This window comes from Terrapene carolina, unplaced genomic scaffold (genome assembly GCF_002925995.2).
Source record: "Terrapene carolina triunguis isolate 2854851 unplaced genomic scaffold, T_m_triunguis-2.0 Scaffold89, whole genome shotgun sequence".
Lineage (NCBI taxonomy): Eukaryota > Metazoa > Chordata > Testudines > Emydidae > Terrapene > Terrapene triunguis.
In genome coordinates, this window is record NW_020664440.1 from 22,313,575 (window position 1) to 22,336,593 (window position 23,019).

The following is a 23,019-nucleotide window of genomic DNA, read 5'->3' on the forward strand; positions in this document are numbered from 1 at the left end:
AACATGTAGTTGAGCTCGCCAGCCCTGCTGGGTAACTGCCCCCTTCCTGGGTCACATCAGCCACCACTACGCCGCAGGCCCAAGCCCCATGGCTGCACTCTGCCCTGCCCTAACACACAGTGCCAGCTGGGAGTGCATCTTACAAACTGTACATTTGCAAAAGAACTAAGAGAGGCCCCTCCCACGCCAGCGCCCCACTTCTGGGGACAGGATCATTTTCAGTTACCTTCTCTCCTTTGATCCCGGAGACGCTGGAAGCCTGGAGGAGAAACACAAGGAGAGAAACTGCTGAAATCCGTGCACTGCTCCCTGCTGGCAAGGCCACCTGGAGAGAGCTCTGCCTACCCTTCAGGGGAATTGCTACCTCTCACAGCCACCAGGGAGAGCACTTCTCCTTGGCCGGGTATCCACAGTAGCAGCCTTCTTCCCATCCCTGACTGAGGTCAGCACTCAAGAGAAGAGTGATGGGGTACAGAGGAAGAACCCCAACTGCTGGGGGTGCAGTAAGACCCCATAGGCAACGCCCCACTCCTGCAGTGAGTTATCTCTGCACCGACCTTCCCCCCAGCACCAACGCTGGGGTCCACTGTCCCAGCAGAACATGGTCCCGTGGTGCCTCTCCTGCCCCTTTGAGGATCAGTTCCCACCCTGGGTGCTGGGAGCCCAGTAACACCCTTCCCGGCCCTTGAGAATGCAGTTCCTGCCTGGCAGAGAGGCGGCCACTTACCGGCTTTCCAGGTTCCCCAGGAGCACCTTGATCCCCCTAAGGGAGAGAATGACAAAGGCCAGGGGTCAGCACCCCGCCCAGGGGGCAGAGCCTTCCCGAGGGGCAGCAGCCCACCCTGCCCTGGGAGCGTGAGGAAGCCACCAGAGAGCTCCACGTGCCGAGGGTCTCAGGACTAGTTCAATTTCCTTTGAGAGCCACGGCCCATCAGCTTATCTGCCAGCGTGGCTCACTCCCGCTGGTGGTGAGCACGCCAGCCCTCTGCACCTGGCTGAGCGCTGCAGGCCAAGGTCCCCATCGGACAGTAAGGGACCCAGCTGCCATTCCTTGGGCGTTACTTATCGACAAGGAGATTCCTGAGGGGCTTGGGGCCAGACCGGAAGATTGCGTTATTGATCTCGCTATTCCCCCACACCACAGACTTTAAACGCACAGATCCAAAGAGCGCAAGGATTCCCCTTCCCCTGCAGTGCTCGGAACCCAAGCCCAGGGGCACTGGGGCTAGTGCCAGAGACCCAGACAGTGACTCGGCCAGCAAAGTGCTACTGCCCCAGCTGAGTGACAGAGCATCAGTGGTCCCATTCTCTGTACCCAGTGAGCACAGATGGCACAAGTCACAAAGGGAGGACACCTGCTTTCTGCCCTACCAGCACCTCTGGCTGGAGATGACAGGCTGGCATTGATGTGATAAGCCAAGCGGACTGCACACGGTGCCACCTCCCTCTGCAGGGCAATCCCAGCACAGGGGAGACACCTCCTTTCTAGAAAGAGCCACCTGGGGAATTTTATTTCTTCTAAGAGCTTCTCCAAGATCCAACAGCCCTACCCACAAGTCTCACCTATCAAGGGGGATTCCCAGCACTTCTCTCCCCAGAGACCTAGAGCCCTGCCCTTCCTACCTGGACTCCTCCTCCACTCCTCACTTAGTCTCCAGGCACCCACCAAATGTCAGTGATGAATGCAAAGGGGGCAGCAGTGTGGCAGCTGACCCCTTGTCTGTTGCATTAAGGACAGTCTGAGTATTTTCTGCACTTAGGCCCAGGGTTCCTGGCCCCTGAGGCCCAGACCTGTGGGAGGGACATTGACGAAGGCAACACTAGGGGTGCGCCGGCCCAGAGAAGACACGCGGAGGAAGAGAACTCTCCACGTTAGGAGCAATGTTGGGGACATGGGTGGAAAATCAGTGCAGCTCAGGGGCGGGCGCTGTCATCTCTCACTTAATGGATGCCCCACAAATGCTCTGTTCACCCCAAGAGCTGGCTGAGGGGCCCAGCAAGCAGGACGGACACAGGTCATACCGAATGGTCCCTACCTTTTCCCCTCGGGGGCCGGACGGTCCTGGCAATCCCTGTTCCAGAGATTAGAGAGACAAGAGAAGCCCATGAGAGAACTGGCGGTACATTCGTTTATCCATGCAGGGAATACCAGCCGCCCCAGAGACTCACACCCCAGGCCAGAGCCAGACTGCTCAAGAACCATGGATGGAGACTCCAGCCCAATTTGTGCTGGGGCCCATTGCTTAGAAGCTGGAGGGAGGATCCCCGCCTGCCGAACTCTCCCACTGACTCAGTGTACTAAGCCAAGGCCTAGGCAGGGCAGTTACAGGAGGTTCCAATAGTCATGTCCCTTCCATGCATCCCCTGGGCCTGTCAAGCTCAGCGGAGGGGTAGGGGAGAAAAAACACGGTGCCAGATCAGCAGGGGGCGCCGCAGCAGACACATCTCAGCACAGGAGCATTCCTGCCCAGGCTGTGCAACAGTGTGGGGCTGGCACTGCCACGTTCCACCTGGGCTAGGCACACTCCCACACTCACCTCTCTGCCTGCTGGGCCCAGGCGGCCTGGAGCTCCCAGCTCCCCCTGAAACAGGAGAGAAGGTGTGAGTGGAAGCAGGACAGGATCTGTGCACACTTGGCATTTAGAAGTGAGGAAGGACCATCACACCCCCACAGCCCAGCAGGAGCCAACCTCCACCCAGAGCACACCCGTTGCTCAGCCTCCCCACCTCACCCAGTTCTCTGCTCCTCCCCCAACCATTCCCCGGCTGGGATCACACAGCACTGCTTGATCTAAGCCTCTGGCCAGCGCTCCTGCTCTCCTGAGCTGCAGGACGAGGGTGAGTTTGGGGGAAGGGGACCCTTTCGGTTGTGCAGAAACTCCCGGCGTCATGAGGGAAGCACAGAGAGCAGGCGCACTGACCCGCTGCATTGGCACAATAGAAGAGCCACTCTCCCCAACCAGCTGTTGTCCCTCATGTGCTGATCAGGGCCACAGAGGGGGCCACAAGGCTGAACAGAATGACCCAGGGCCAGGGATGGGACTGACCCAGCTTCCCTGGCAAGAGCTGTCCTGCCTACTACCCACCCCCAGCAATCGCAGGCCCTTGGCTGGGAAAGGTTAACCCAGAGTGAACCTACCTTCTTCCCTTCCGGCCCAGGGGGTCCGCGATCGCCCTGCAGAGGAAATGGAAAGAGAAAGGGAATTTCAACCGGGCTCATACTCGCCGGGGCCCCTCAGATAACCCTGCCCCCTGCAGCAGCTCCCTAGCAGCCAACAGGCAGCCTCTTTGGAGACCCAGTCAAAACCGACTAGGGCAGAGCATCCATCTTCTATACAGAGTCTCCTGCAGGGGTTCCAAGCTACACAGCCATAGCACGGAGCATGGTCTTGCCCATCCGGGGGCCCAGAAATCCACATCCAGTTTGTCCATGTCTCTAGCACACCTGCAGACTGTGAGCCAGTCTGTCACTGGGGAGACTGCCGGCAGACAGGGATGGTCACAGGGAAATCCCAGCCTCTCCCCTGTTCAAGGCTCCGGTTTTCTCCATCACTTCTGGGGCAGAGCTTTGGTTTGGAGCAGCAGTAACAGGCAGGGGGTGGAAAGTCCCAGGGGTGTAAATGCAGACCCCTGTTCCCTGTGCAAAGGGCGTACCCTCGGGAGGTGGGAGCAGCAGCCAACAGCACTCAGCCTCAGATCAGCAGCCCTGAGTGTGGTGCCTGCTCCAATAGTGACAGGTCACCTGCTTGGTCCCAAACTCTCCTCTTGGTTGGACGGGATGTCGTGACTCAACAGCACTGTCCCAAGGGCAGAGGTGAGCCAGTGCCCGATACTCCCGGTCCCCACAGCGTAACCCTGTGCTCCAGCAAACTCTCACCTTCTCCCCTGCTTCTCCGAGTTCTCCCGGCTGCCCGCGGTCTCCCTGTCACAAAAGAGACAAGTGCATCAGTGCTGGAGGGCACAGGGACCACGCCCGGGGATAGGACCTAGCTGGGAGGAGCCCCTGGGGCAACAGCGGAGGCCTTCGGCCCATTTCATCCTGCAGAGTTTCCAAGAGGCAGGCACCACTGGGCGAGGGGCCAGCAGATGCCTCCTGGGGGGATCCCATGAGCAGAGTGGACTGTAGCAACTCCCCATCTGCGTGGCCCTGCCTTCGCACCCCGGCACAGGAACACAGAACAGGCTCGTGGCTCCCGCTGACTTTCCCCACTTGAGGCTGCAGTGCTGTCTCAGACTGTCCCTTGGCCATCACAGGCAGAAGGTTTCTGGCCAGGAGCCCACGCACCAAAGAGCAGGGCCTGGGGGCGGTGCCCCATCACACCCAGCTTCCCCAGAGAGAGTCCAGTGGGGAAAGGCTCAGACAGGCGTCCCTGTTACAGGGCAGTGACCCAGTACAGCGGGCAGGCCACCTGCGTAATAACAATTCACACTCAGCACCTCCTTCTGGGGATCTCAAGGCACGTTATCCCCACGGCTCCAGGGACACAGACAGCCTCCCCGCATTTACAGATGAGGAAACAGGTGCAGAAGGGAGGAGAAGGGGCTGTCCCAAGGTCGCAGAGCACAGGACTGGCAGAACAGGGAATCCCAACTCCCGTCCCTGTCTCCACCTGGAACAGCCTGCCAGCAGGGAGGTCTCCCAAGACCCACCTTGCTTCCTTGTTCACCTGGAGGTCCTCTCGGGCCCTAGGAAAGCAAAGCAAGAATGTTACATCTCTCCACCAGGGAGTCCCTGGCAAAGCCTGCTGAGGTGTGTTTTCAGGGAAGCCTGGACCTATCTCCCCGCTTGATCAGAGCGAGGTGTGAGCTGGGTTGTCCAGGGGGCAGCCCGGTGGGTCAGTGGCTGAGGAGGTTGGAATCCAGGACCCACTCCTGCAGGCTCAGCCTCCGACTTCCTCAGGATATCTGTGAACACAGGGCTATTTCTTGCCCCTGCGCAGGCCTCATTGCCCGCGGTCTGAGCCAGGGCGTGAGCAGCCCCCCAGCACTGCGCCTGCTCTGTGCAGACCCCAGTTGGAAGGCTGCTTTACCAGAGCGGAGAGTGGGGAGGCTCCTGGCTGAGGTGGCTTTTAGGACTGCCATCCGGCTGCCCCAAGAGCAGCCAGCCAAGTACACGAGCTCCTCCACCCCTGGGGCAGGGCTTGCCAAGCTGCCATCCAGCTGGGGAGAGGCAGGGCTGGCTCTAGGGAGACCACCAGCAGAGCGCTGGCCCAGTGGGTCTCATGCAGCCTCTGATCCAGAGGCTTTCTCCTGCCCTGCTTGGGGCATGGACTCACGGGTCTAATTGGCCTTTCTCAGCTCTGACCACATAGCCCTAGAGCGGTTCGCTGTTCCCCACTCAGGGGGCCTGCTGTTCAAGGCTCCACAGGCCTGCAGGGTGCTCCATGCCAGCTGGGTTCATTCCACCAGGGCATGGCTTACCTCCTCTTATGGGACTCACCCGATCTCCTGGGTCCCCTTGGCGACCCGGCGGCCCTGGAAAACCTTCTTCCCCATCACCCTGGGGACAAAGAGCAAAGGAAGTGCCCAGAAAAGACAAAGGCAACATATCTCAGGGAACTCGAGGGGACAGGAGCCAGCGAGGACGGCTCTTTGAGCCCCTGCTCCTCCAGGTTAGCAGGGTGGGATCCAGGGAAACGAGGCCACTACAAGCCACAGCAAAGCCTCCTACCATGTGTGCATTGCCCCGGTCATGGCATCAAGTGCCTTTGTGCAGAAGGGAGACCAGAGCACAATCCCACGGTGGATTGGGGGGACGAGGGACGGCAGCAGATCCTGCACTAGCACAACTTGGGCTTTCCTGCGGCCCCTGCCTCTCACCACAGCCCCTCCTCTTACCTTGTCTCCTTTCTGTCCTGGAGGCCCAGCAGGTCCCCGGGGCCCAGGGGAACCAGGATCGCCAGGCAAGCCCTGAGGAACAAGAGAGAAAGAAAGAGCTGAGACCAACCTGAGCAGCACAGAGACCAGCCCTGAGTGACACGAGGGCAGCGGCCTCCTCAGCCCAGCCACGGCGTTGATGGGAAGCCAGCCTCAGCGCAAGGTTAACACTGCCCACATCTAGCAAGGGGAATTTCCCTTTCTATGGAGCCTTATTCTGCCCCTTCCCTAACTCATACCCCCCACATCCCAGTCCTCCTCACCCAACTTCCCCCCCACACACACCCTCCCAACAGAGTCACCCTCCCCCCATCCCCACCTGCCATGCATCTCCACTCCTGGCCCTGGCATGGCACGGGGAGGTACTCACCGGGATGCCTGGCTCTCCTCCGGGAGATACCCCATCAATCAGCCCGGGGGGGCCCTAGGGAGACAATCACAGGGAGCTCAGATATCACGTCACACTCCTCCTACCCCTCTCACCCGGCTATGCCCTGACGGCCCCACGAGCTCGCGCTGCACCCAAACACAGCCCACCCACCCAGGGGAGCGTGTCTTGGCTCAGCCCTGTGGCTAACTGGCTGCAGCTCCCACAGGCCAGCTCCACAATGCAGGGAGCAGAGCCCACTCCTGTCCTGTCACAGCATTGCAGGACCCCACCCGCTGGCGTGAAGGGGCAAGTGCTGCCGAGCGTCACAGCCTGTCAGCCTCTCCCAGGCCAGAGCGCAGCACACAGGGGAAGAGGCAGGTCACTTACCCGCTCCCCTCGCTCGCCTTTCGCCCCCTGCAAGAGGAAATACACAGGGTTAAAGGGAGGGCTCCCTGCACCTGGCATCCTAGCGCCCCCTGGGCAGCCCTGGGCACGCAATGCTCAGTGGGTTTGGTGCACTCACAGCCCAAGGCACCTGGCGGGGAAACCACAAGCAAAGATACAGCTCAGCATGATGCCCACCCACCAGAAGCAGCCACATGAGTGTCTGGCTCGTGTGCGCACACCTGGCCAGGGGCCACGTGTGCACAGGTGAGAGACCCACGGGAACACACAGTGCGCACACATGGGGGGGGATGATGCACGTACAGCAGGAAGCAGCAGAATCAGGGGGGCAATGGGGGCTAATTTCCATTGTGGGGGTTGATCTGTCTCCACCCCTGTAGCCAGGGAGGGTGCGAGATGGAGCAGCCTGGGGAGAGGGAACGCCTGGAGGCGGGGGCTGGAGCTGAGCTGGGCGGGGAAAGGACGGCTGGGCAGAGCCACACCGTTTAGGGGACAGAGAAGGGCTGTTTCCCTTCCAGGACAGGACCCCCTAGCAGTTGCATAAGAGCAGCAGCCAGGAAGGGGAGGAAGGAGCCAGGCGGGTGGCTGCTCTGGGCGCCCGGGACAGGGGAGCAGGGATTCCGTGCCAGCGCAGCTGCCCTAACCGTACCGCTTCCTCAGCCTGCTGTGTGCCTCCGAGGCCCAGGTGAGGGCCTGCCCCACCACCTTTCCCCAGCCCCGCTGCTGCCCGAGCCCCAGGCACTGCCTGAGCTTCTTCTGCAGCCCAGGCTCCTGGGTGCACACCCCAACCCGAAACCTCAGCCCCCCAGGCCAGGTGAGCTTCCCACAGGCAGGGCCTGGCTGTGTGGAAGGTGCTGGGGCAGGCTGCTGTATGCACGGGGTGGGGGGGAGCTGCATGCCCGGGGAGGCAAGGCATGGCAGGGCCTGCGTGCATGGAAGGAGCTGTGGAGGGGTTGCGCGGGGGCTGCCGTGCGGGTGCATGGTGTTGTGGAGGAGGCTGTTTGCTTGCATGCACAGGGGAGGGGGCACGATGTGTCTCTTCATCTAGCTGCCCAGGGCAGGGCCTCTGAACAGCTCCTCCCAAGCGGGAGGGGGAACGCACCTTGACAAACTCTCCGGCAGGTCCTGATGGCCCTGGAGGTCCAATGGGCCCAGGAGGTCCTGGATCACCGACTGCTCCTCTAGGCCCAGGGTTCCCAGGGAGGCCAGGATTTCCCTAGAGAATCAGAGAGGCTCCATCAGTGCTCTGTGCTGGGGAGCAAGTGCACCACGGACTGAGGACCCTGGATTTTGGGATGAGCCCCTGCAGCCAGCCATGCAGGTCTGCAGCGCAGCCATCAAACCCAAGTGTTGTCCAGCCAGTGCTCATATGCTGCCCATACTGCCCAGCATGTCTGTGTGCAGGCTTTGCTGTAGCCTGGCACAGCTTCGCCCTAGATGCAGGGCCCTCAGTCTCTGTGGAACAGGGTGATGGCAGAAGGCCTCCTCACTCCATGTGCTGGCAGCCCCAGAGTTGGTGGCCCAGCAGCAAGCAGTCTAAGAACCTCAGTGCGAGGCCTAGAGGGTGACAGATCCAGGCAGGGCTGCTGGGAGGGCTGGATCCCTGCTCATCTGGCACTGGACAAGCCTGCGAGTCCCTCAAACCTCCAGCCACAGGGCAGGGACAGCACTGAGAAGCACAGGCGTAGTATAACTTCTGTATCTGAGGGGGCAGCTCCAGTCAGGCTAACGGAGCTGCATGTGCAGGGGCAAATTCCGCGCCTGCCTGAGGCTTGCACTTCGGGGGGGCAATGCCCCACCACCCTCCCAAACTACGCCCATGTTGAGGAGGCCTGAGAGGGCAGGGTCCATAGAATAAGAGCTGAGCACAGATCTATTCAGAGCAGAAGTGCCCTGGGGACACCAATCCTCGTGCAATCGGAGATTCATCGGAACGCTCTCGGTGCCACTGAACGGATGCCAGAGGTTCACACCATGGGGTGGAGAGATACAAAGCCGCCCCCCCCACAGTCTCACTGGGGGTGCCAGGGCCCTGGGCTACAGGACCTCTCCTTTCGTTCCTGTACCCCAATGACCGCACAGTCCAAACCTGCTTTCTACTACGTACCGGACTCCCAGGCTCCCCTTTCCGGCCAGGCAGCCTCCCTCCTCCGTTCACAATCACTCCTGGATCTCCCTACACAAAACAGAAGGCCAAACCTCAGCGCACCAGCCCAGCCCCGTATACAAGTGCCTCAGCTTCTCTGGGAGAAGACATGGCAGCTGTACCAGCAACATTGCACCACAGTTCAGGACGGGCAGCGAAGAAGGAATCGGGGAAGGCTGCACAGAGTTACCAGAGTTGGACTCTGGCCAGGACGTGGGGGTGAACGTAGAGGTGACTCTTGGGCAATGGGCCAGGGGACCGTTCGTGATCACAAGTGGCCAGGAACTCAGTTTTATGACTTATCCAGCAGCACAGCATCCCTGGCACCAGGAGACGGCACCGAGATCAAAGGAGAGCAATCCCTACTGAGTTGTTCACAGCACTCCAGAGCCAATGGCGTCTCCACTCCAAGCATTGAGCTGGTTCCACCCTGCTCAGCTTGGGAGTGCTGCTGTGACCCCAGTATGAAGTGTGTGTAATTTACAGAGAGGTGTCTAACTGGATCTAAGGTGGAGGGCCTCCCTCTAGCCAACGCCAGAACCTGCTCCTGGCAGCACTGCCTGGTAGGGCTGCAGGACACAGACCTTGGAGGGATCAGGGGTTACATAAGGTGGGAGGGGCCTGTGGACCCCCCCCCACGGCTAGGTGCCGGCAGAGGCTGCTGCAGACAGAACTCGCTCGCTCTTTCCGAGCGGAGCCTTTGGGATTGCCCTGCTTGGTGGGGAATCCAAGACGGTGGCCATGTTAGGTGGCACTGGACGGGATGCACTTCTACCTACCGGCTCGCCTTTCTCTCCCCGCTGCCCGGGAGGCCCCACTGGGCCCTGCTCCCCCTGGAAGGCAAAGGCAACAGTGAGCAGGGGTGCTCCAGAGCAGGGAGCAAGGCTAAAGGGGAAGCGGGAGCTCTACCTACCGGGAGCCCTCGGAGGCTGGGAATGCCTTGTCTACCCTGAAAAAAAAAATAAAAAAAAAATCAAACAACAAGATGAGGAGTGTCCTCCGGCCAAGGGAGCAAGAGACTGAAGCCGAGAGATCAGGTATGCACGTGGCCATGCACGGAGCAGGACGCAGACACAGAAGCAATGGAGCAGGGTAATCACTACAGTCCATGGCACTGAAGTTACAGTCACCACAGGCAGGAGGTAGGACCTGGAAGGGGATCGACACGGGAGATGACAGGGGCAATGCGGGTCTCAGAGACCCATTTAATCTAGACTTCTACAGCCCTCGTTACATGGGATGAAGTCAAGTAATAGCCAGTGCTGCAAAGTATCACGGGAAGGGGGATGCAAATTACCTGGGGGGCAAAGAACAATGGTAAATATGGCCCAAGAGGAGGAACTAGGAGGAACTACTTACCGGTTGGCCAGGAGAGCCAGAGTTGCCAGGGCGACCAGGGTTTCCTGGGATCCCATCCGCTCCTGGGAATCCCTGGGAACGGAGAAGGGAATAAACCAGCAGGTCCTGGCTCTGCTCTGGCCACTGCCCCCACCATTCCCAGGCAGGTTCACGCCCCAGAGTGAAAAGCCATTTACATTCAAAGCCATCCCAGAGTGCTGAGCCATGCCGAGGCAGCCACAGGGGCTACATTTGGGACAGGGCATCTCGGCTTAGAGGGTCCCATCAGCTGGGATTTGGCCAAAGCTCTTACTGCAGAACCCCATTTGGACTTGCTTTTAGCTCCCCAAGCGATTCCATGGGGATAGAATCTCTCCTGGGTCCCAGTGCCAGAGAAACCCCAGAAGAAAGTGGGTTGTGAAAGTTAGTTGCATCCCCAGCACTGCCAATGGCCCTGGTACCTCTGACCCACAGCCTGTCCATGCCCCTGGAACCCAGCACTGCCAATGGCCCCGGTACCTCTGACCCACAGCCTGTCCATGCCCCTGGCACCCAGCACTGCCAATGGCCCCATTACCTCTGACCCAGCCTGTCCATGTCCCTGGTACCCAGCACCGCCAATGGCCCCAGTACCTCTGACTCAGCGTTGTCTGTGCCCTCGTACCCAGCACCACCAATGGCCCCAGTACCTCTTACCCAGTGTTGTCTGTGCACTGGTACCCAGCACCACCAATGGCCCCAGTACCTCTGACCCAGCGTTGTCTGTGCCCTGGTACCCAGCACTGCCAATGGCCCCGGTACCTCTTACCCAGCCTGTCCGTACCCCTGGAACCCAGCACCGCCAATGGCTCTAGTACCTCTTACCCAGCCTGTCCATACCCCTGGTACCCAGAACCGCCAATGGCCCTAGTGCCTTGTACTCGGTGCTGTCCATGCCCCTCGTGCCCAGCACTGCCAATGGGCTTCAAGGGCATGCATGCCACCAATAGGGACACCAAGGGGCTCCATAGTGGACATGGGCCTGGGGGATGCACCCAGAGGGACCCCAGGGCACTGGCTTGGAAGGAGATTAGAGTTGAACAAAGTGGATGTTCTGCCCCTACAATGCAGCCATCCAGCCCTGGCCCCTCCCGCACGGCACAGGGTGTGAAGGGCACTCACTCACTCTTTCCCCCTTCTGGCCTGGCCGCTCGATGATCTCGCCTGGGGCACCCCGTGGCCCCATTGGTCCTGGGGGGCCCGGAAGCCCATTGAGCCCCTAGAAAGGAGAGGAGAGAAAACAGCCATGGAGAAATGACACGGGGTTATTACGTGGGGATGCGCCCCCAGTGGTAAGGGCAGGCTCGGGGCCTTGGGAGGCTGTAACGATGCTGGTTCTGGTGGGACCCAACTGAGAGTATTAATTTAGGACAAACTGCTTAAAGCAGGGCAGTTACAGCCCAAGGCTAGGGTTTCTATGCAAACCAAACCTTGTCTTAGACACCTGATTTGACCTCCTTTATACCAGATTTGGTGCCACTACAGAAGCTTGGTTGCAACAATGATCTATATGGTCCCAGATTATATTAAGAACGTCACAGAGGCCCCTCTGTGCCCATCCCCCTGCAGCACCTCCTTCTCCTGCTCTCTGCGCCTCTCCAAAGAAGAGGCAGGACGATTGGCTGCCACAAGAAGCTTTCCCAGGCCAGGCCAGTGAGGGCCCCCGAGGAGCTCAGCGCAGCAGGAGGCCCAGGGAGGGGTCCCTTGATCTCCCCCTGCCTGCTTACTGGGAAATTGTAATAAGGCCCCCTAAAAGCCCCCGCGCTACTCCTCACACGAGCCCTCACTGCGCAGAGGCTCTGGGGCTGTCAGCGGCATCACCCCTCAGCTGAGCTCCCCAGTCCCAGCCCTGACACTAACCCGGGGTCTGCACCCGACCCACACTGAGCGCAGGGAGAGCTCAGCACCACAACCCCACAACCCAGGGGCCCACACACAGAGGGGGGTGTTACCGGGTCTCCAGGGGGGCCAGGCTGCCCCACACGTCCTTTCTGCCCCTGCACAGAGAGACAAAGACAGGAATGAATGGCCGTTCCTGCTCCCAGGACGCAGGCAGATCAGCAGTCAGAGCTTCTAAGTCCATCAGCTAAGCCACTACACCAAAGCGGCTTCGCAGGCCCTGGGAGGGGAGCAGACCCTCCCCCGCCCTGCACCCCGGCACCCCTCCAGCAAATCCTGTAATACTCACAGTCTGGCCGGGCTCCCCCTTCTCACCCTGCAGCAAAACAGCAAAGAGGCCAGTTAGGGGGCAGCGCAGCCACAGGCGGAAGAGCCACCCGTGGGCATCTCCACCTCCTGCACCTAGGCCCAGCCATTCCCCAGGGCAGCTCAGACAGCGATGGGGCTGGCCAGGCTGCACCAGGAGTCAGTGCAGAGCTGGCAGGGAAAAGCCATCACCCAACCCGCCTCTCCCCACCTTCCTGGCCCGGGGCCTCATGCTCTCACACCCACCACCGTGGCAGTTACACCTGGGGGTGGAGCGCCCTCACCTCCCAAGGGCACCTCGATATCTCCTGACTCCCCACTTTACCACAGCCTGGAGTCCTCTCGCCCACCCCCTCTCCAGTACGCTGCCCCAACCCAACCAGGCCTTTCACACAGCCCAGCCCTTCCACGCTGCCTCCCCTCCCACTGCACTGATCCCCCACAATAACTCCATGCTGGCCCATCCCCCGCAGCTCCAGGAGGGGTCCGGCTATCTGCAGTCGCTCTCCTGCAGCCCTGTCTAGGGCCGGCTTCCTCGTGGGAGGAAGCTGCAGAGGTGCTGACTGGCGTGGGACTCACCTTGGGACACTGAACTGTGCAGGGCTCCAGCTGAGGGGGAAAAGTTCTGCATTAAAGAGTGCCCTGGGCAGCCAAGTCAGCTCGACCCCGTGCCAAGCCCCTGGGGCAGGGAGCAGCACCCCCCACCTGCAGGGGGACATTATACACGTGGGCCACAGAGATGCTGCATGGGCAGGGGGAAGGGAGAGCTGCCCCCAGCCCCACGGCTTCAGTCACCTGTAGCTTCCTATCCCCCCACCCAACAGCAGCTCCAACCTGGCTCTGGGATAGCTCCCAGGCCTGCAGTTGGGGGCAGCCCCAGGGCCAGGGTTGCCAACTGTCTAATCACACAAACCCAAACACCCTTGCCCTGCCACTTCCCTAAGGCCCCGCCCCTTCTCTGAGGCCATATCCCGCTCATTCCATTCCCCCTCCCTCCATCGCTTGCTCTCCCACACTCACTTTCACCGGGCTGGGGCTGGGGTGCGGGAGTTAGTACGGGCTGTGCGCTCCGGAGTGGACTCAGAGATGGGGCACGGGTTTGGAGTGTGGGAGGGGGCTCAGGTTGCAGGCTCTGGGAGGGAGTTTGGATGCAGGAGGGGGCTCAGGGCTGGGACAGGGGGTTGGAGTGTGTGGGGGTGAGGGGTGCAGGCTCTGGGAGGGAGTTTGGGTGCAGGAGAGGGCTCAGGGCTGGGGCAGGGGGTTGGGGTGCAGGCTACAGCTGGGTGGCACTTACCTCAGGCAGCTCCCAGTTGGCGGCGCAGTGGGGCTAAGGCAGGCTCTCTGCCTGCCCTGCTGGCATGTCCCTGCGGCCCCTGGGTGGGTGGGCAGGGGGCTCCGCATGCTGCCATTGCCTGCAGGCACCGCCCCTGCAGCTCCCATTGGCCGCAGTTCCCAGCTGCTGCGGAGTCAATGCTCGGGGCAGGGGCAGCACGTGGAGATCCTGCCTTAGTCCTGCTGTCCCACCGGACTTTTAGCGGCCTAAAATCTCCCAGTTTGGCTTCGGTAGCCTCCAGGAGCTAGAGACCAATTCTGGGAGACTCCTGGCAAAACCGGGAGGGTTGGCAATCCTACCGGGGCAGAAGGCAGCTTCCCCCTGGCAGGCCACTCCCCCCTCTTACCCTGTCTGTGACAGTCACCCTGCAGAGGGTGCTGGTGAGCCTGTCCTCCAGCTCTGACAGACCAGCCCTCGAATCCTTGGCATAGAAAACATGGCGTGGGTCTTCATTGGTGACAATGCGGCGCAGCTGCTCACGATCTGCCCCGTCTATGCCCACCGCCAGCACCTGGATCCCTGCACAGAGCAGCAGACAGGAGCCTCAGGGGGACCAGCCTGGCACTAACCCCCCTGGACCCACTGCTCAGGGGAGTGAAGGGAAAGGGGTTAGAGGCTCCAGCACTACTGCCCTGAGCAGGGGTTTTGACCAACCCTAGTGGGTGGAAAAGGACTGTTTGCTCTCGGGGCAGGCTCGGGACAGGCCTAGCTGTCTGGGACTTATGCCCTATATCAGTGGAGCATCGGAGAAGACAATGGCAAATCCAATTGCTCAGACATTGGCACTTAGCATTCAATGACCCAGAGGGAGGCTGAACAGCATTTCCCCAGGGCGAGAACAAAGGACTGGAAAAGGGTGAGGTGGGGGGGGATCAGAGCTAGCTACTGGAAGGCGTCTGGGCTCTCACCTGGAGTCTGATGGAGAAGATCAGACGGAGGGAGACAGACACAGCTTGAACCAAGGGGTCACTACAGCTTGGCTGGGCTCTACTAACCAGAATGGTCTGTGCTTTAACCTTCAGTTCTCTAGACTACCCTAAGGCCTTCCTACGCCCTGCTCCAGTTAGCGAATTAACCTGACTGTGGAAGTGTCACTGCAAACGCTCGGTGAGGTGCATTGATCCCCCCCAAGAGCGGGCAAGTCTCCCTCGGGGTCTGTCTCAGCTGGACTTGCTGAACAGTGTGAAACAGGAAAGCTGCAGGTACTGAGGACCAGTCAAAGGAGGCGGTGAAGCCGAGTGGTTTACCCTGGAGAAAGCGCGAGACCCGGAGGGGGACTGGCATGCTGAAGGGGTTCCAAAGCTGGGGGTGTAGCACCGATCATGTGGGTCTGTGACACCCATCCCACCCTCTCCACCTGGCTCAAACGCCACATCCCAGCTCCAGGGATCCAGCTCTCACCTGCTGCCTTGATCTCCCTGGCCGGCCCAATGGCATCGTCACCAGAGGGGCTGTCTGCCAGCACCACCAGCACCCCTGGCACACCAGGCCGGCGCCCTGCACTGGGGCTCAGCATGTAGGTCCTGGCAAAGTTGATGGCAGCTCCTGCAGAGAGGAAGGGTATCACTACAAAGCAGGTTTGATGCCACCCCCATCTCACCCCCCATAGGGCCCCGCCACCTCCGTCCCCTCCCCCATCACCACTCACCCCCACCCAAGGTTAACTCTAGAGCGGGACCTTAGCCAACTGGGAAGGTGTTCCCATGGCCTGGGGGTGCAGAGTCCAACCCGCCACTGCACAGGACTCTCAGAGTACAGGACCACCTCCCTTCCTGCCCCTCCCCCATACTGTGTTCTGTCCTTATCCCCTGGCACCATGGCATCTAAGAAGCACGGCATCCAAAGCTGGCATCACTCCCACCCCATGGCAGGCACTGTGGGGCACCCTGGGGGAGCCCAGGCTGCAGGCACAGTGCCCCTTACCCAAGGCATTGCCGCTGGGCTCCTCGTAGCGCATGGTGCGGATCCGCTCCAGGACAGTGCCCAGGTCACTGGAGTGATTCAGCAGGACCCACGGGATGCTGCGGTAGCTGTAGATCACTAGGCCCACCTGGGGAAGAAGGCAAGAGGTCAGCCAGGCTACTGAGATCACAGCCATGCTGCGGTCCCAGGACGGGGTGGGACCAGCCCAAGGGCAGGGGAAGGGGAGACACAAAATGGCCTGAGGCAGCCCCCAGGGCAGGTAGAGGAACAAGGGGTATGTGTGCAGGGTGCACGTTCCTCCCCCTCACCCCCTGCATCAGTGGGGAGAACCAGAGCCCAGCCCCCAGGCCAGCCCTGCCCCCCAGTACCTGGGAGGCATCGGGGCCCAGCGGGCCCAGCGCTGAGACGGTGTTGGAGAGCAGGGCACGGACGGTCTCGGCGCTGTAGGCACTGTCCCGCGTGCCATGCACTAGGAAGATGATGTCACCGCGAGCGTCCCTGCAAACTGCACAGGAGAAGGTGATGAGGGAGCCCCTAAGGGGTGGTGGGACAGGAAGAAAAGCCCAGCCCGGCTTAGCTCCTGGGGGTGGGCCTGACAAAGGAGCTGCTCCCAGCACCTCTGCTCTGGAGGGCCACTCCCCTGTGTGCAGGCCAGGCTCCCACCCGCTGCCCCGCAGCTCAGGATCAGGGGCAGCTGGTGCTGGAGAAGCCTCCACAGCCATCAAACAGACCCAGCCTGGGCAGTGGCAGACGAACTTCCCCACACGGTGCCCCTACCAAGCGGTAGCAGAGAGGTCAGGCTCCAGGTGAGGCCTCACTGCTGTGCTGAGCTGCCAGCTGACTAGCGAGAGCTCTTGTCCCAGCAGCAACCAGGCTGAGCCCCAAACTTCTAAGTGCCCCAATGGGGCAAGGCCCCACAGCCCAGTCCCCACCCCCCCCACATCCGAAAAGGAGCCGGACTGGCCCTGGGAGCCATCCAGGCTGTCCCTTACCTGTGCGGTCGGTGAGGGTGGACTCCGCGCCCCTGGCGCTCCCGAACAGCGGCCGGATGGTGAAGAGGTATCTGTGCCCCAGCCGCAGCCCCGACACCTGGTGGGAAGTTGCTGACCCGGGCAGTGTACTCTGCGTCTCGCCTCCCTCTAACCCGAACAGGGACAAGGGACCTCAGCATAGACAGGGTCCGAGGGAGGTGGGCCCTGCTACCCATCCCCTCTTCCCCCATCTCTCTGCCCAGTGCTGTCTCCCTTTGAAGGGGTATTTGAACAGGGGATGGTCAAGGATCCCACAGCAACGGAAACAGACCCTTTTTCCAGAACCCCAGACTGGGCTCAGCTCCACCCCATCCACCCTGCCCCAGAGCGACCCCCCGGCAGGTCCCCATTCCCAGCAGTGACCTGGCCTGTCTTGAGCAGGCTGCCAGCTGGGGGAGTTGGGCTCCTGCCCATTAAGGGGGGGCTGAGCCCCAATCTCACTTCAGTGAGCTAGCCCCGAGCCTGGGTTTCCTCTAGGACTTTGCACAGCCTTAGCCAGGACTTCTGCAGAGCTGGTTCTGGGCAAGCGAGGGGGTCCCAGAGCTGGGAGCTAGCTGTGGCCCAGCATGGAAGCGGGGTTCCTATCTCTTCAGGAGGGCCCTTTCTTCAGGCAGCCATGGGGCGCAGCTCCATGCAGGCTCTAGGGGTCCCTGCTGTAGCTCTGCAGCTCCAGAGGCAGCCGTGCTGGAAAGCTGTTCGTTACCTCTGGGCAGCTTCCAGGTGAGGAGGTAGCCGGTGGCTCTGGGAGCTGGAGTCCAGGCCAAGGTCACAGAATTGTCTCGGGTCTCCGTCACCCGGAAATTGGTGACTCGGCCCAGAGGTGCTGGAAAGGCAGGAAAGAATAGGGTGTAGAGTGTGCCTCCCACTCCAGCCCAAGGGCCTGCTGCCACCCCAACCCTCACCAACAGATGGTGGGGGCACGGGGAGCAAACCCAGCCCACCAGGCAAGGGAGAAGGGGTCGGGGAAGCACAGTTCTGCATTTCGCCACAGGGTGGCCCCCTGGCTCCAGACATGGCTCAGCCAGACAGGGTCTCTAGGGGGCAGAATTGGGTTCCCCTTAAGAGAGCCGGCTTCTAAGCCTGCTAGGTTGGCTCAGACTCCAGAGAGGGCAAAACTTGTCCCATCCCGCTCCCCGATGACATGCCAGCGAACAGCCATGGTCGGAGGTTTCCTTCCAGGTCCTCAGACCCTGGGCTGGGAAGGACAGAGCCGGCCTGCAAGAGGGTCACCCGTACCAGTGTTGGCAGCGATGCCCACAATCTCGCTCTCCTGGCTGCCCACCAGGCTGGTGATCCGGATCTCGTAGCGCTCTCCTGCCTCCAGGCCTTCGATGTCGTAGGAGTTGACGTTGGGGGCGAGCAGCTGGCTCCTCTCCGGCCCCCCTGCCCCAGGGGAGAGACAGGGTTAAATGGGGCAGGGCATGCCAGGAGAGATGTGAGGGAGGAGGGGAAGGAGCTCACCATCTGCTGGCCTCCAGCTCAGGCGGTACCCGGTGCTGCCCGGCGCCGGGCTCCAGGTGAGGCGAATGCGCTGGTCCGAGGAGTCAATCACCCGCAGGTTCCCCACAGGCTGGGGGGCCACCTCTGCCGCTGGGGGTCAGCAACACAGAGGGATGGGGTCAGGGGAGTAGAGTCCTTGCTGCAGCTGCCAGGCTGGGTGCGCAGAGAGGCTCCCCACTGGGAGTCCTGGCCCACATGGGCAGGCTGGGGAGCACTGGGTTGGGTTCCTCAGCTTCCTGTCAGAGTTCGGAGAGGTCCTGGCGGGGCCGGAGCTGTGCCACGAGGCCTGGGAAGACCTCTCTGGGCGACTCTTGCCGGGGCAGACTTGCTGCTAATTCCCTGGCACAGGCATCGCCACCTCCAGCTCCCACCGGCACTGCCCACCAGCTCAGGCCACAGATCTTAGAGCAAGGAGCAGATGGGAGTTCCAGTTCCCTGCACACACCCCACTGGGAGGGCATTACCCGGGCCCAGGGCACCCTGGACAATGGCAGTCACCAACTCCACCCACAGCCCAGACTAGGCCCAGCAGGGATCCAGGCCTCCCATGGCCAGGCATCAGCACCTACGTGTGGTGACAACGATGGAGACAGGGTCACCCTCGCGGTTGCCAATCAGTGCTGCGACCTTCACGGTGTAGCTGACCCCACCCTCCAGGTTGAGAATGTCAAAGGAGCTGGTGTCACCAGAAACCACCTTGCTCGACTCGGAGTCCCCTGCAAAGGAACAGAGGGTTAACATGGTGCCCGGAAGGGGCAGAGCCGGCAGGGATGCCAGCCTCGTTCCTGGTGCCCGGAGCGGGGGGGGGGGGCGGGAAGGCAGAGCCAGGCCCTGGCCCTCCACTAGCTGGTGATGGCGAGTGATCCCGTCTCATCAGGGGAGGGAGAGATTCATCTCATAATGCCCAGCTCCAAGGTTTGTGCCAGTCAGATAATGGCAGAGAGGAGACTCCAGGGCTGGAGGCAAAGGCCTTCTGTCCTTCGAGCGCGGGAGGAGTGGAGTGATGGGATCTGCAGGCCAGGGCAACCATGGGCACAGCCAGGACAGAGCTGGGCAGAAATTTGGGGACGTGGGCACCACAGGCAGTGGGTTGGCCTGGCTGGGTACATTACCGTCTCGCTGGCTCCACACCACCTTGTAGGCTGTCGCCCCAGGCACTCCAACCCAGGTGACCCGGACAACGTTGCTCCTGGACGAGAGGACCTTGAGGCTGGAGACTGTCCCCACCTGCTCCGGAGCTGTGACAGAGGGCAGACAGGACGCCTGGGTTACTAAGAGATCAGTATCGCACAGAGCCACAAGGGGCAGGGAGGAGCTGCACCCTGGGGCCAGGCGAGGCCTCACCTGTTCTAGCCGTGATGGTGATGGGGCTGCCTTCCCTGCTGCCAACCAGGGCCGAGACCCCAATAAGATAGATGGCCCCGGCCTGCAGCTGCTCGATGCTGAAGGAGGTCCTGTCGGCTGGCAGGACCCGGGAGATCGCCTGGCCTGGGGAAGAGAAGCACAAGCTGCAGGGGTTGGATTTCATAGGCAGGGCAGGTCTGGGAGGGCGGGGGCGGGCTAAGCTGCTGCAGGAGGGACACCCCAGGCCAAGATGCTGTGACAACCAGGGAGGACCACGGCCAGCATGTCATGGCCGCACCCCATCCAGCAGGGAGGGAATGGCAACAGCAGCTGCCATTTGGATGTGACCCACCAATCTGGGAACAGCAGGGGCCAGGATTCCAGTCTGTGCTCTCCCCAGGGAGCAGGGGGACGGGGTCTCCTCAAACAATGAATGATGGGTTAGCCAAGCACAGGCCATTGAGCATGGAATGGCCAAACCAAGCCCCACCCTGCCTGCAGCTGGCACTGGCCTGCAAACCTCCGGCAGCAGGATCTGCTCGGTGAGGCTGCAGCTTATTCCCAGCTATGGCACAGCCAGCCCAGCTGGCCCTAGAATAGGTTGGGGCAGCAACGTACCCCAGGCCAAAGGCACTGCAAGCTGTGGGCTGCCAGTGAGCAAAGGGGGTCCTGTCACCGGCTCTAAGCAAGAAGCCAGGCACAGACACCAGTCCCCTGCTCTAACCACTAGACCATGCTGCAGTTGGGTGCCTCCTAGCAGGGGCAGATGGGTAACGGGGGCATCCCCCAAGGCAAGGAGCCAGTCTGGATAGTCTCACCTCAATGGCCCACCTGAGCGCACACGCATTCAGTACACCTACCATCACTTGCCTGCCACGTCAACTTGTAGCCAGTTGCCCCAGGAAGCCCACTCCATGCGACCCTCAGCTGGTTGGGTCTCATCTCAGCCACCCGCAGGTTGGTGACGCTGCCCACAGACAGGGGATCTGCAGGGCCAGAGACAGCGTCAGCCCGGACCCCAGAGACTCGTCTGTCATGCCCGGTCCCCGCAATCAGCCCAGCCAGAGGGCAGGAACAGACGTTGGTGCTAACCAAGGGCTGCATACCCAGAGCCTTCACTGGGAGAGCCGGACGCCCCGCAGTGGTAACACCCAGCCCCGCAGGCTTGCTGGGAGAGCTGGACCGTTCAGCCCAAGTGCTGAGCCAGCTTGCTGCCCCCTAAGGGCTAGCCGTGCCCCTGCGCGGGTCCCCACGCAGACGTACCCAGCTGGACAGAGATAGTGGCAGGGTCACTTTCCTGGCTGCCCATCAGCGTTGTCACCTGCACCAGGTATGTGACTCCCTCCTTCAAATCTTGCAGCTCAAAGAAATTCCGGTTGCCGGGGACGTGCCTGGTCTCCTCTGAGCCATCTGCAGCAAGGGAGAGCACAGGGGAGTCGGCCTCTGTGCCCCAGCAGGGAGCGAGGCTCCCACAGCATGGCTACTGCGGCACGGGGCGGCTGGGGGAAGGGCTCTCAGACACTCCAACGCTCCCAGGGGAGAAGGCCCTAATGTACTGGTGCATGCCAGGCTCGCCCAGCACAAAAGCCCCTGTCACAGCCACCCACAGCCATGTCCTGCCCCCCTCATAACTCCCAACCCCTCCCCTGCCCAGTCACAGCTGCCTACAGGCCCTGCCTTGCCTCCCACAGGCCCCTGCCCCTCCGCCCTGCTCAGTCACAGCTGCACGAGCCCCACCCTGCATCGCCCCACAGGACCCAGCCCCTCCATCCCACTGCCCCCCATGGGACCCAGCCCCCCCTCCCCACCACAAGATCCGAGCCCTCCACCCTGTTCCGCCCACAGGACCCAGACCCTCTGCCCTGCCCCATCACAGCCCCCCATTCTGCCCACCTTTTATCCATGTTCCACTGACATCCCTCCATGTGCCTCAGCAGACACCCCTGCACGGCAGAGCTCTGCCAGGCAGAGAAGTGGGTACCAGCAGGCATGGCCCCCTTACCACAGCCTATCCAACGCCATGCCCACACTCTGCAGGCCAGCTCTTACCCTGCCTGTTGGTGATCACCAGCTTGTACTCAGTGGCCCTGGGTATGGCACTCCACAGAAGCCGCACACGGCCCACGCCCACAGGAACCACTTGCAGGTTGGACACGCTGCTCACTGACGGCTCTGCCATAGAGACACAAGGGAACCCCCCAGTCAGACAGAGCGAGCCCAAGGGGCCTGGCCCAAAGCCTGCTGGGGGAGCAGACATGACTACCCCAGGGGAAAGGTGCAGCGACCAGGCCCGCGGAGTGGGGGTAATACCGGACATAGCACGCACGGCTCGTAGAGTGGGGCTGGGTGCAGTGTTCAGGGCTCATGAGCACCCCTTGGTGTCTGTTCTAGAGAGACACTGCCAGCTGTGCTGAATGCCAGCTGATCCTGCTGCTGGGGGAGGGAGCATGGGAAAGGAGCTAGGAAAAAAGAGGGACTGACCCCTGTGTGAAGTGACAAGAACCCATCTCCCACCCATGCCCCAGTCAGAGCTCCCGGGGTTGCTGGGAAGAAATCCCATCTGACTGTGCCTGGGACCATCTCCACGAGAGGAGAACACTCAGTCCAGCCTTTCCTCCCTGGGGCTGACGCAGGCCAATCTCAGCTCCCACCCACCCACCCACCGGGGCTAGCTGGCACTCACCAATGCGGACACTGATGGGGACAGCGCTGCCCTCGCGCCTGCCAATCAGGGCTGACACACGCACTACATAGGTGACCTCCTCTCTCAGGTCCTCGAGCTCCAGCGTGGTCTGGGTGCCTGGGATCTGCCTGGTCTTGTCACTGCCATCTGCAGGGGTGACAGGAATGAAGAGGCTCAGGGCTCCCTCCAGCTCTGATGTCACAAGGGACTCTGACATAGCTGATGTGACATCCCTGCTACCCTCAGACCCAGGTACAAAGCACTGCACCCCCACCCACAGGCCAAGCCACGCTGACCCCAGCTGCCTCCTCGGCCTTTGGGCACAGATCTCTTGTCTGGGGAGCTGACAGGGCTGGAGAGCGGAGGGGGAGCAGGTACCACTCCTTCCCCACCACATGCGCATGTCTGGTCCGATGGGCATGGTGAGCGCACTTCCCTCAGAGCCCACTTGCATGGCCGGGGGGGCCTGGAAGCACACATGCTATTTCAGATCACCCAGATGAGGGTGGCCACTGTGCTCTGGAGGAATGCCAGGCCTGGGGTGGCTAGAGCAGCTGGAGCTGCTGGACTGGGAACTGGGAACCCCCCCCCACTACTGAGCATGAGTTTGTGAACACGTGCTCCCCAGTTCGTGGCATCAGCTCTGTGTCACACAATTCAGCTGTGGCCTGACAAGTGCAAGGCAACCCTTCAAAATGTGACCCCAGTGTACAAGACACAGCAGTGCCTGCCTGAGTCTGCCAGCAGCCTGAAACAGTATCTCAGAGGTGGGAACGGCTCTATTCACATGAGCATGGAATGTTGACTCTGGAACCTAATGATTAC

The 23,019-nt window shown here is 61.4% G+C and overlaps 1 protein-coding gene across 1 annotated transcript in view; it reads right to left on the reverse strand.

Annotated features, from left to right (window-relative positions):
- The window catches only part of COL7A1 (collagen type VII alpha 1 chain), a 96,912-nt gene that overhangs the window by 58,285 nt on the left and 15,608 nt on the right, over nt 1-23,019 (reverse strand). Inside the window, exons 15-49 of the mRNA XM_029911193.1 lie at nt 22,195-22,341; nt 21,561-21,683; nt 20,775-20,921; nt 20,372-20,497; nt 19,512-19,655; nt 19,280-19,405; nt 18,737-18,883; nt 18,129-18,257; nt 17,904-18,050; nt 17,371-17,490; nt 16,629-16,775; nt 16,005-16,141; nt 15,637-15,763; nt 15,115-15,258; nt 14,060-14,232; nt 12,960-12,989; nt 12,364-12,390; nt 12,128-12,172; nt 11,302-11,394; nt 10,158-10,229; nt 9,712-9,747; nt 9,578-9,631; nt 8,760-8,828; nt 7,755-7,868; nt 6,635-6,661; nt 6,248-6,301; nt 5,839-5,910; nt 5,441-5,500; nt 4,651-4,686; nt 3,878-3,922; nt 3,140-3,175; nt 2,538-2,582; nt 2,037-2,072; nt 728-763; nt 227-259 (exon numbers count right to left, since the gene is read on the reverse strand). Coding sequence (XP_029767053.1) covers nt 227-259; nt 728-763; nt 2,037-2,072; nt 2,538-2,582; nt 3,140-3,175; nt 3,878-3,922; nt 4,651-4,686; nt 5,441-5,500; nt 5,839-5,910; nt 6,248-6,301; nt 6,635-6,661; nt 7,755-7,868; nt 8,760-8,828; nt 9,578-9,631; nt 9,712-9,747; nt 10,158-10,229; nt 11,302-11,394; nt 12,128-12,172; nt 12,364-12,390; nt 12,960-12,989; nt 14,060-14,232; nt 15,115-15,258; nt 15,637-15,763; nt 16,005-16,141; nt 16,629-16,775; nt 17,371-17,490; nt 17,904-18,050; nt 18,129-18,257; nt 18,737-18,883; nt 19,280-19,405; nt 19,512-19,655; nt 20,372-20,497; nt 20,775-20,921; nt 21,561-21,683; nt 22,195-22,341 — 3,104 coding nt within the window. The remainder of the gene's footprint in view (nt 1-226; nt 260-727; nt 764-2,036; nt 2,073-2,537; nt 2,583-3,139; nt 3,176-3,877; nt 3,923-4,650; nt 4,687-5,440; nt 5,501-5,838; nt 5,911-6,247; nt 6,302-6,634; nt 6,662-7,754; nt 7,869-8,759; nt 8,829-9,577; nt 9,632-9,711; nt 9,748-10,157; nt 10,230-11,301; nt 11,395-12,127; nt 12,173-12,363; nt 12,391-12,959; nt 12,990-14,059; nt 14,233-15,114; nt 15,259-15,636; nt 15,764-16,004; nt 16,142-16,628; nt 16,776-17,370; nt 17,491-17,903; nt 18,051-18,128; nt 18,258-18,736; nt 18,884-19,279; nt 19,406-19,511; nt 19,656-20,371; nt 20,498-20,774; nt 20,922-21,560; nt 21,684-22,194; nt 22,342-23,019) is intronic.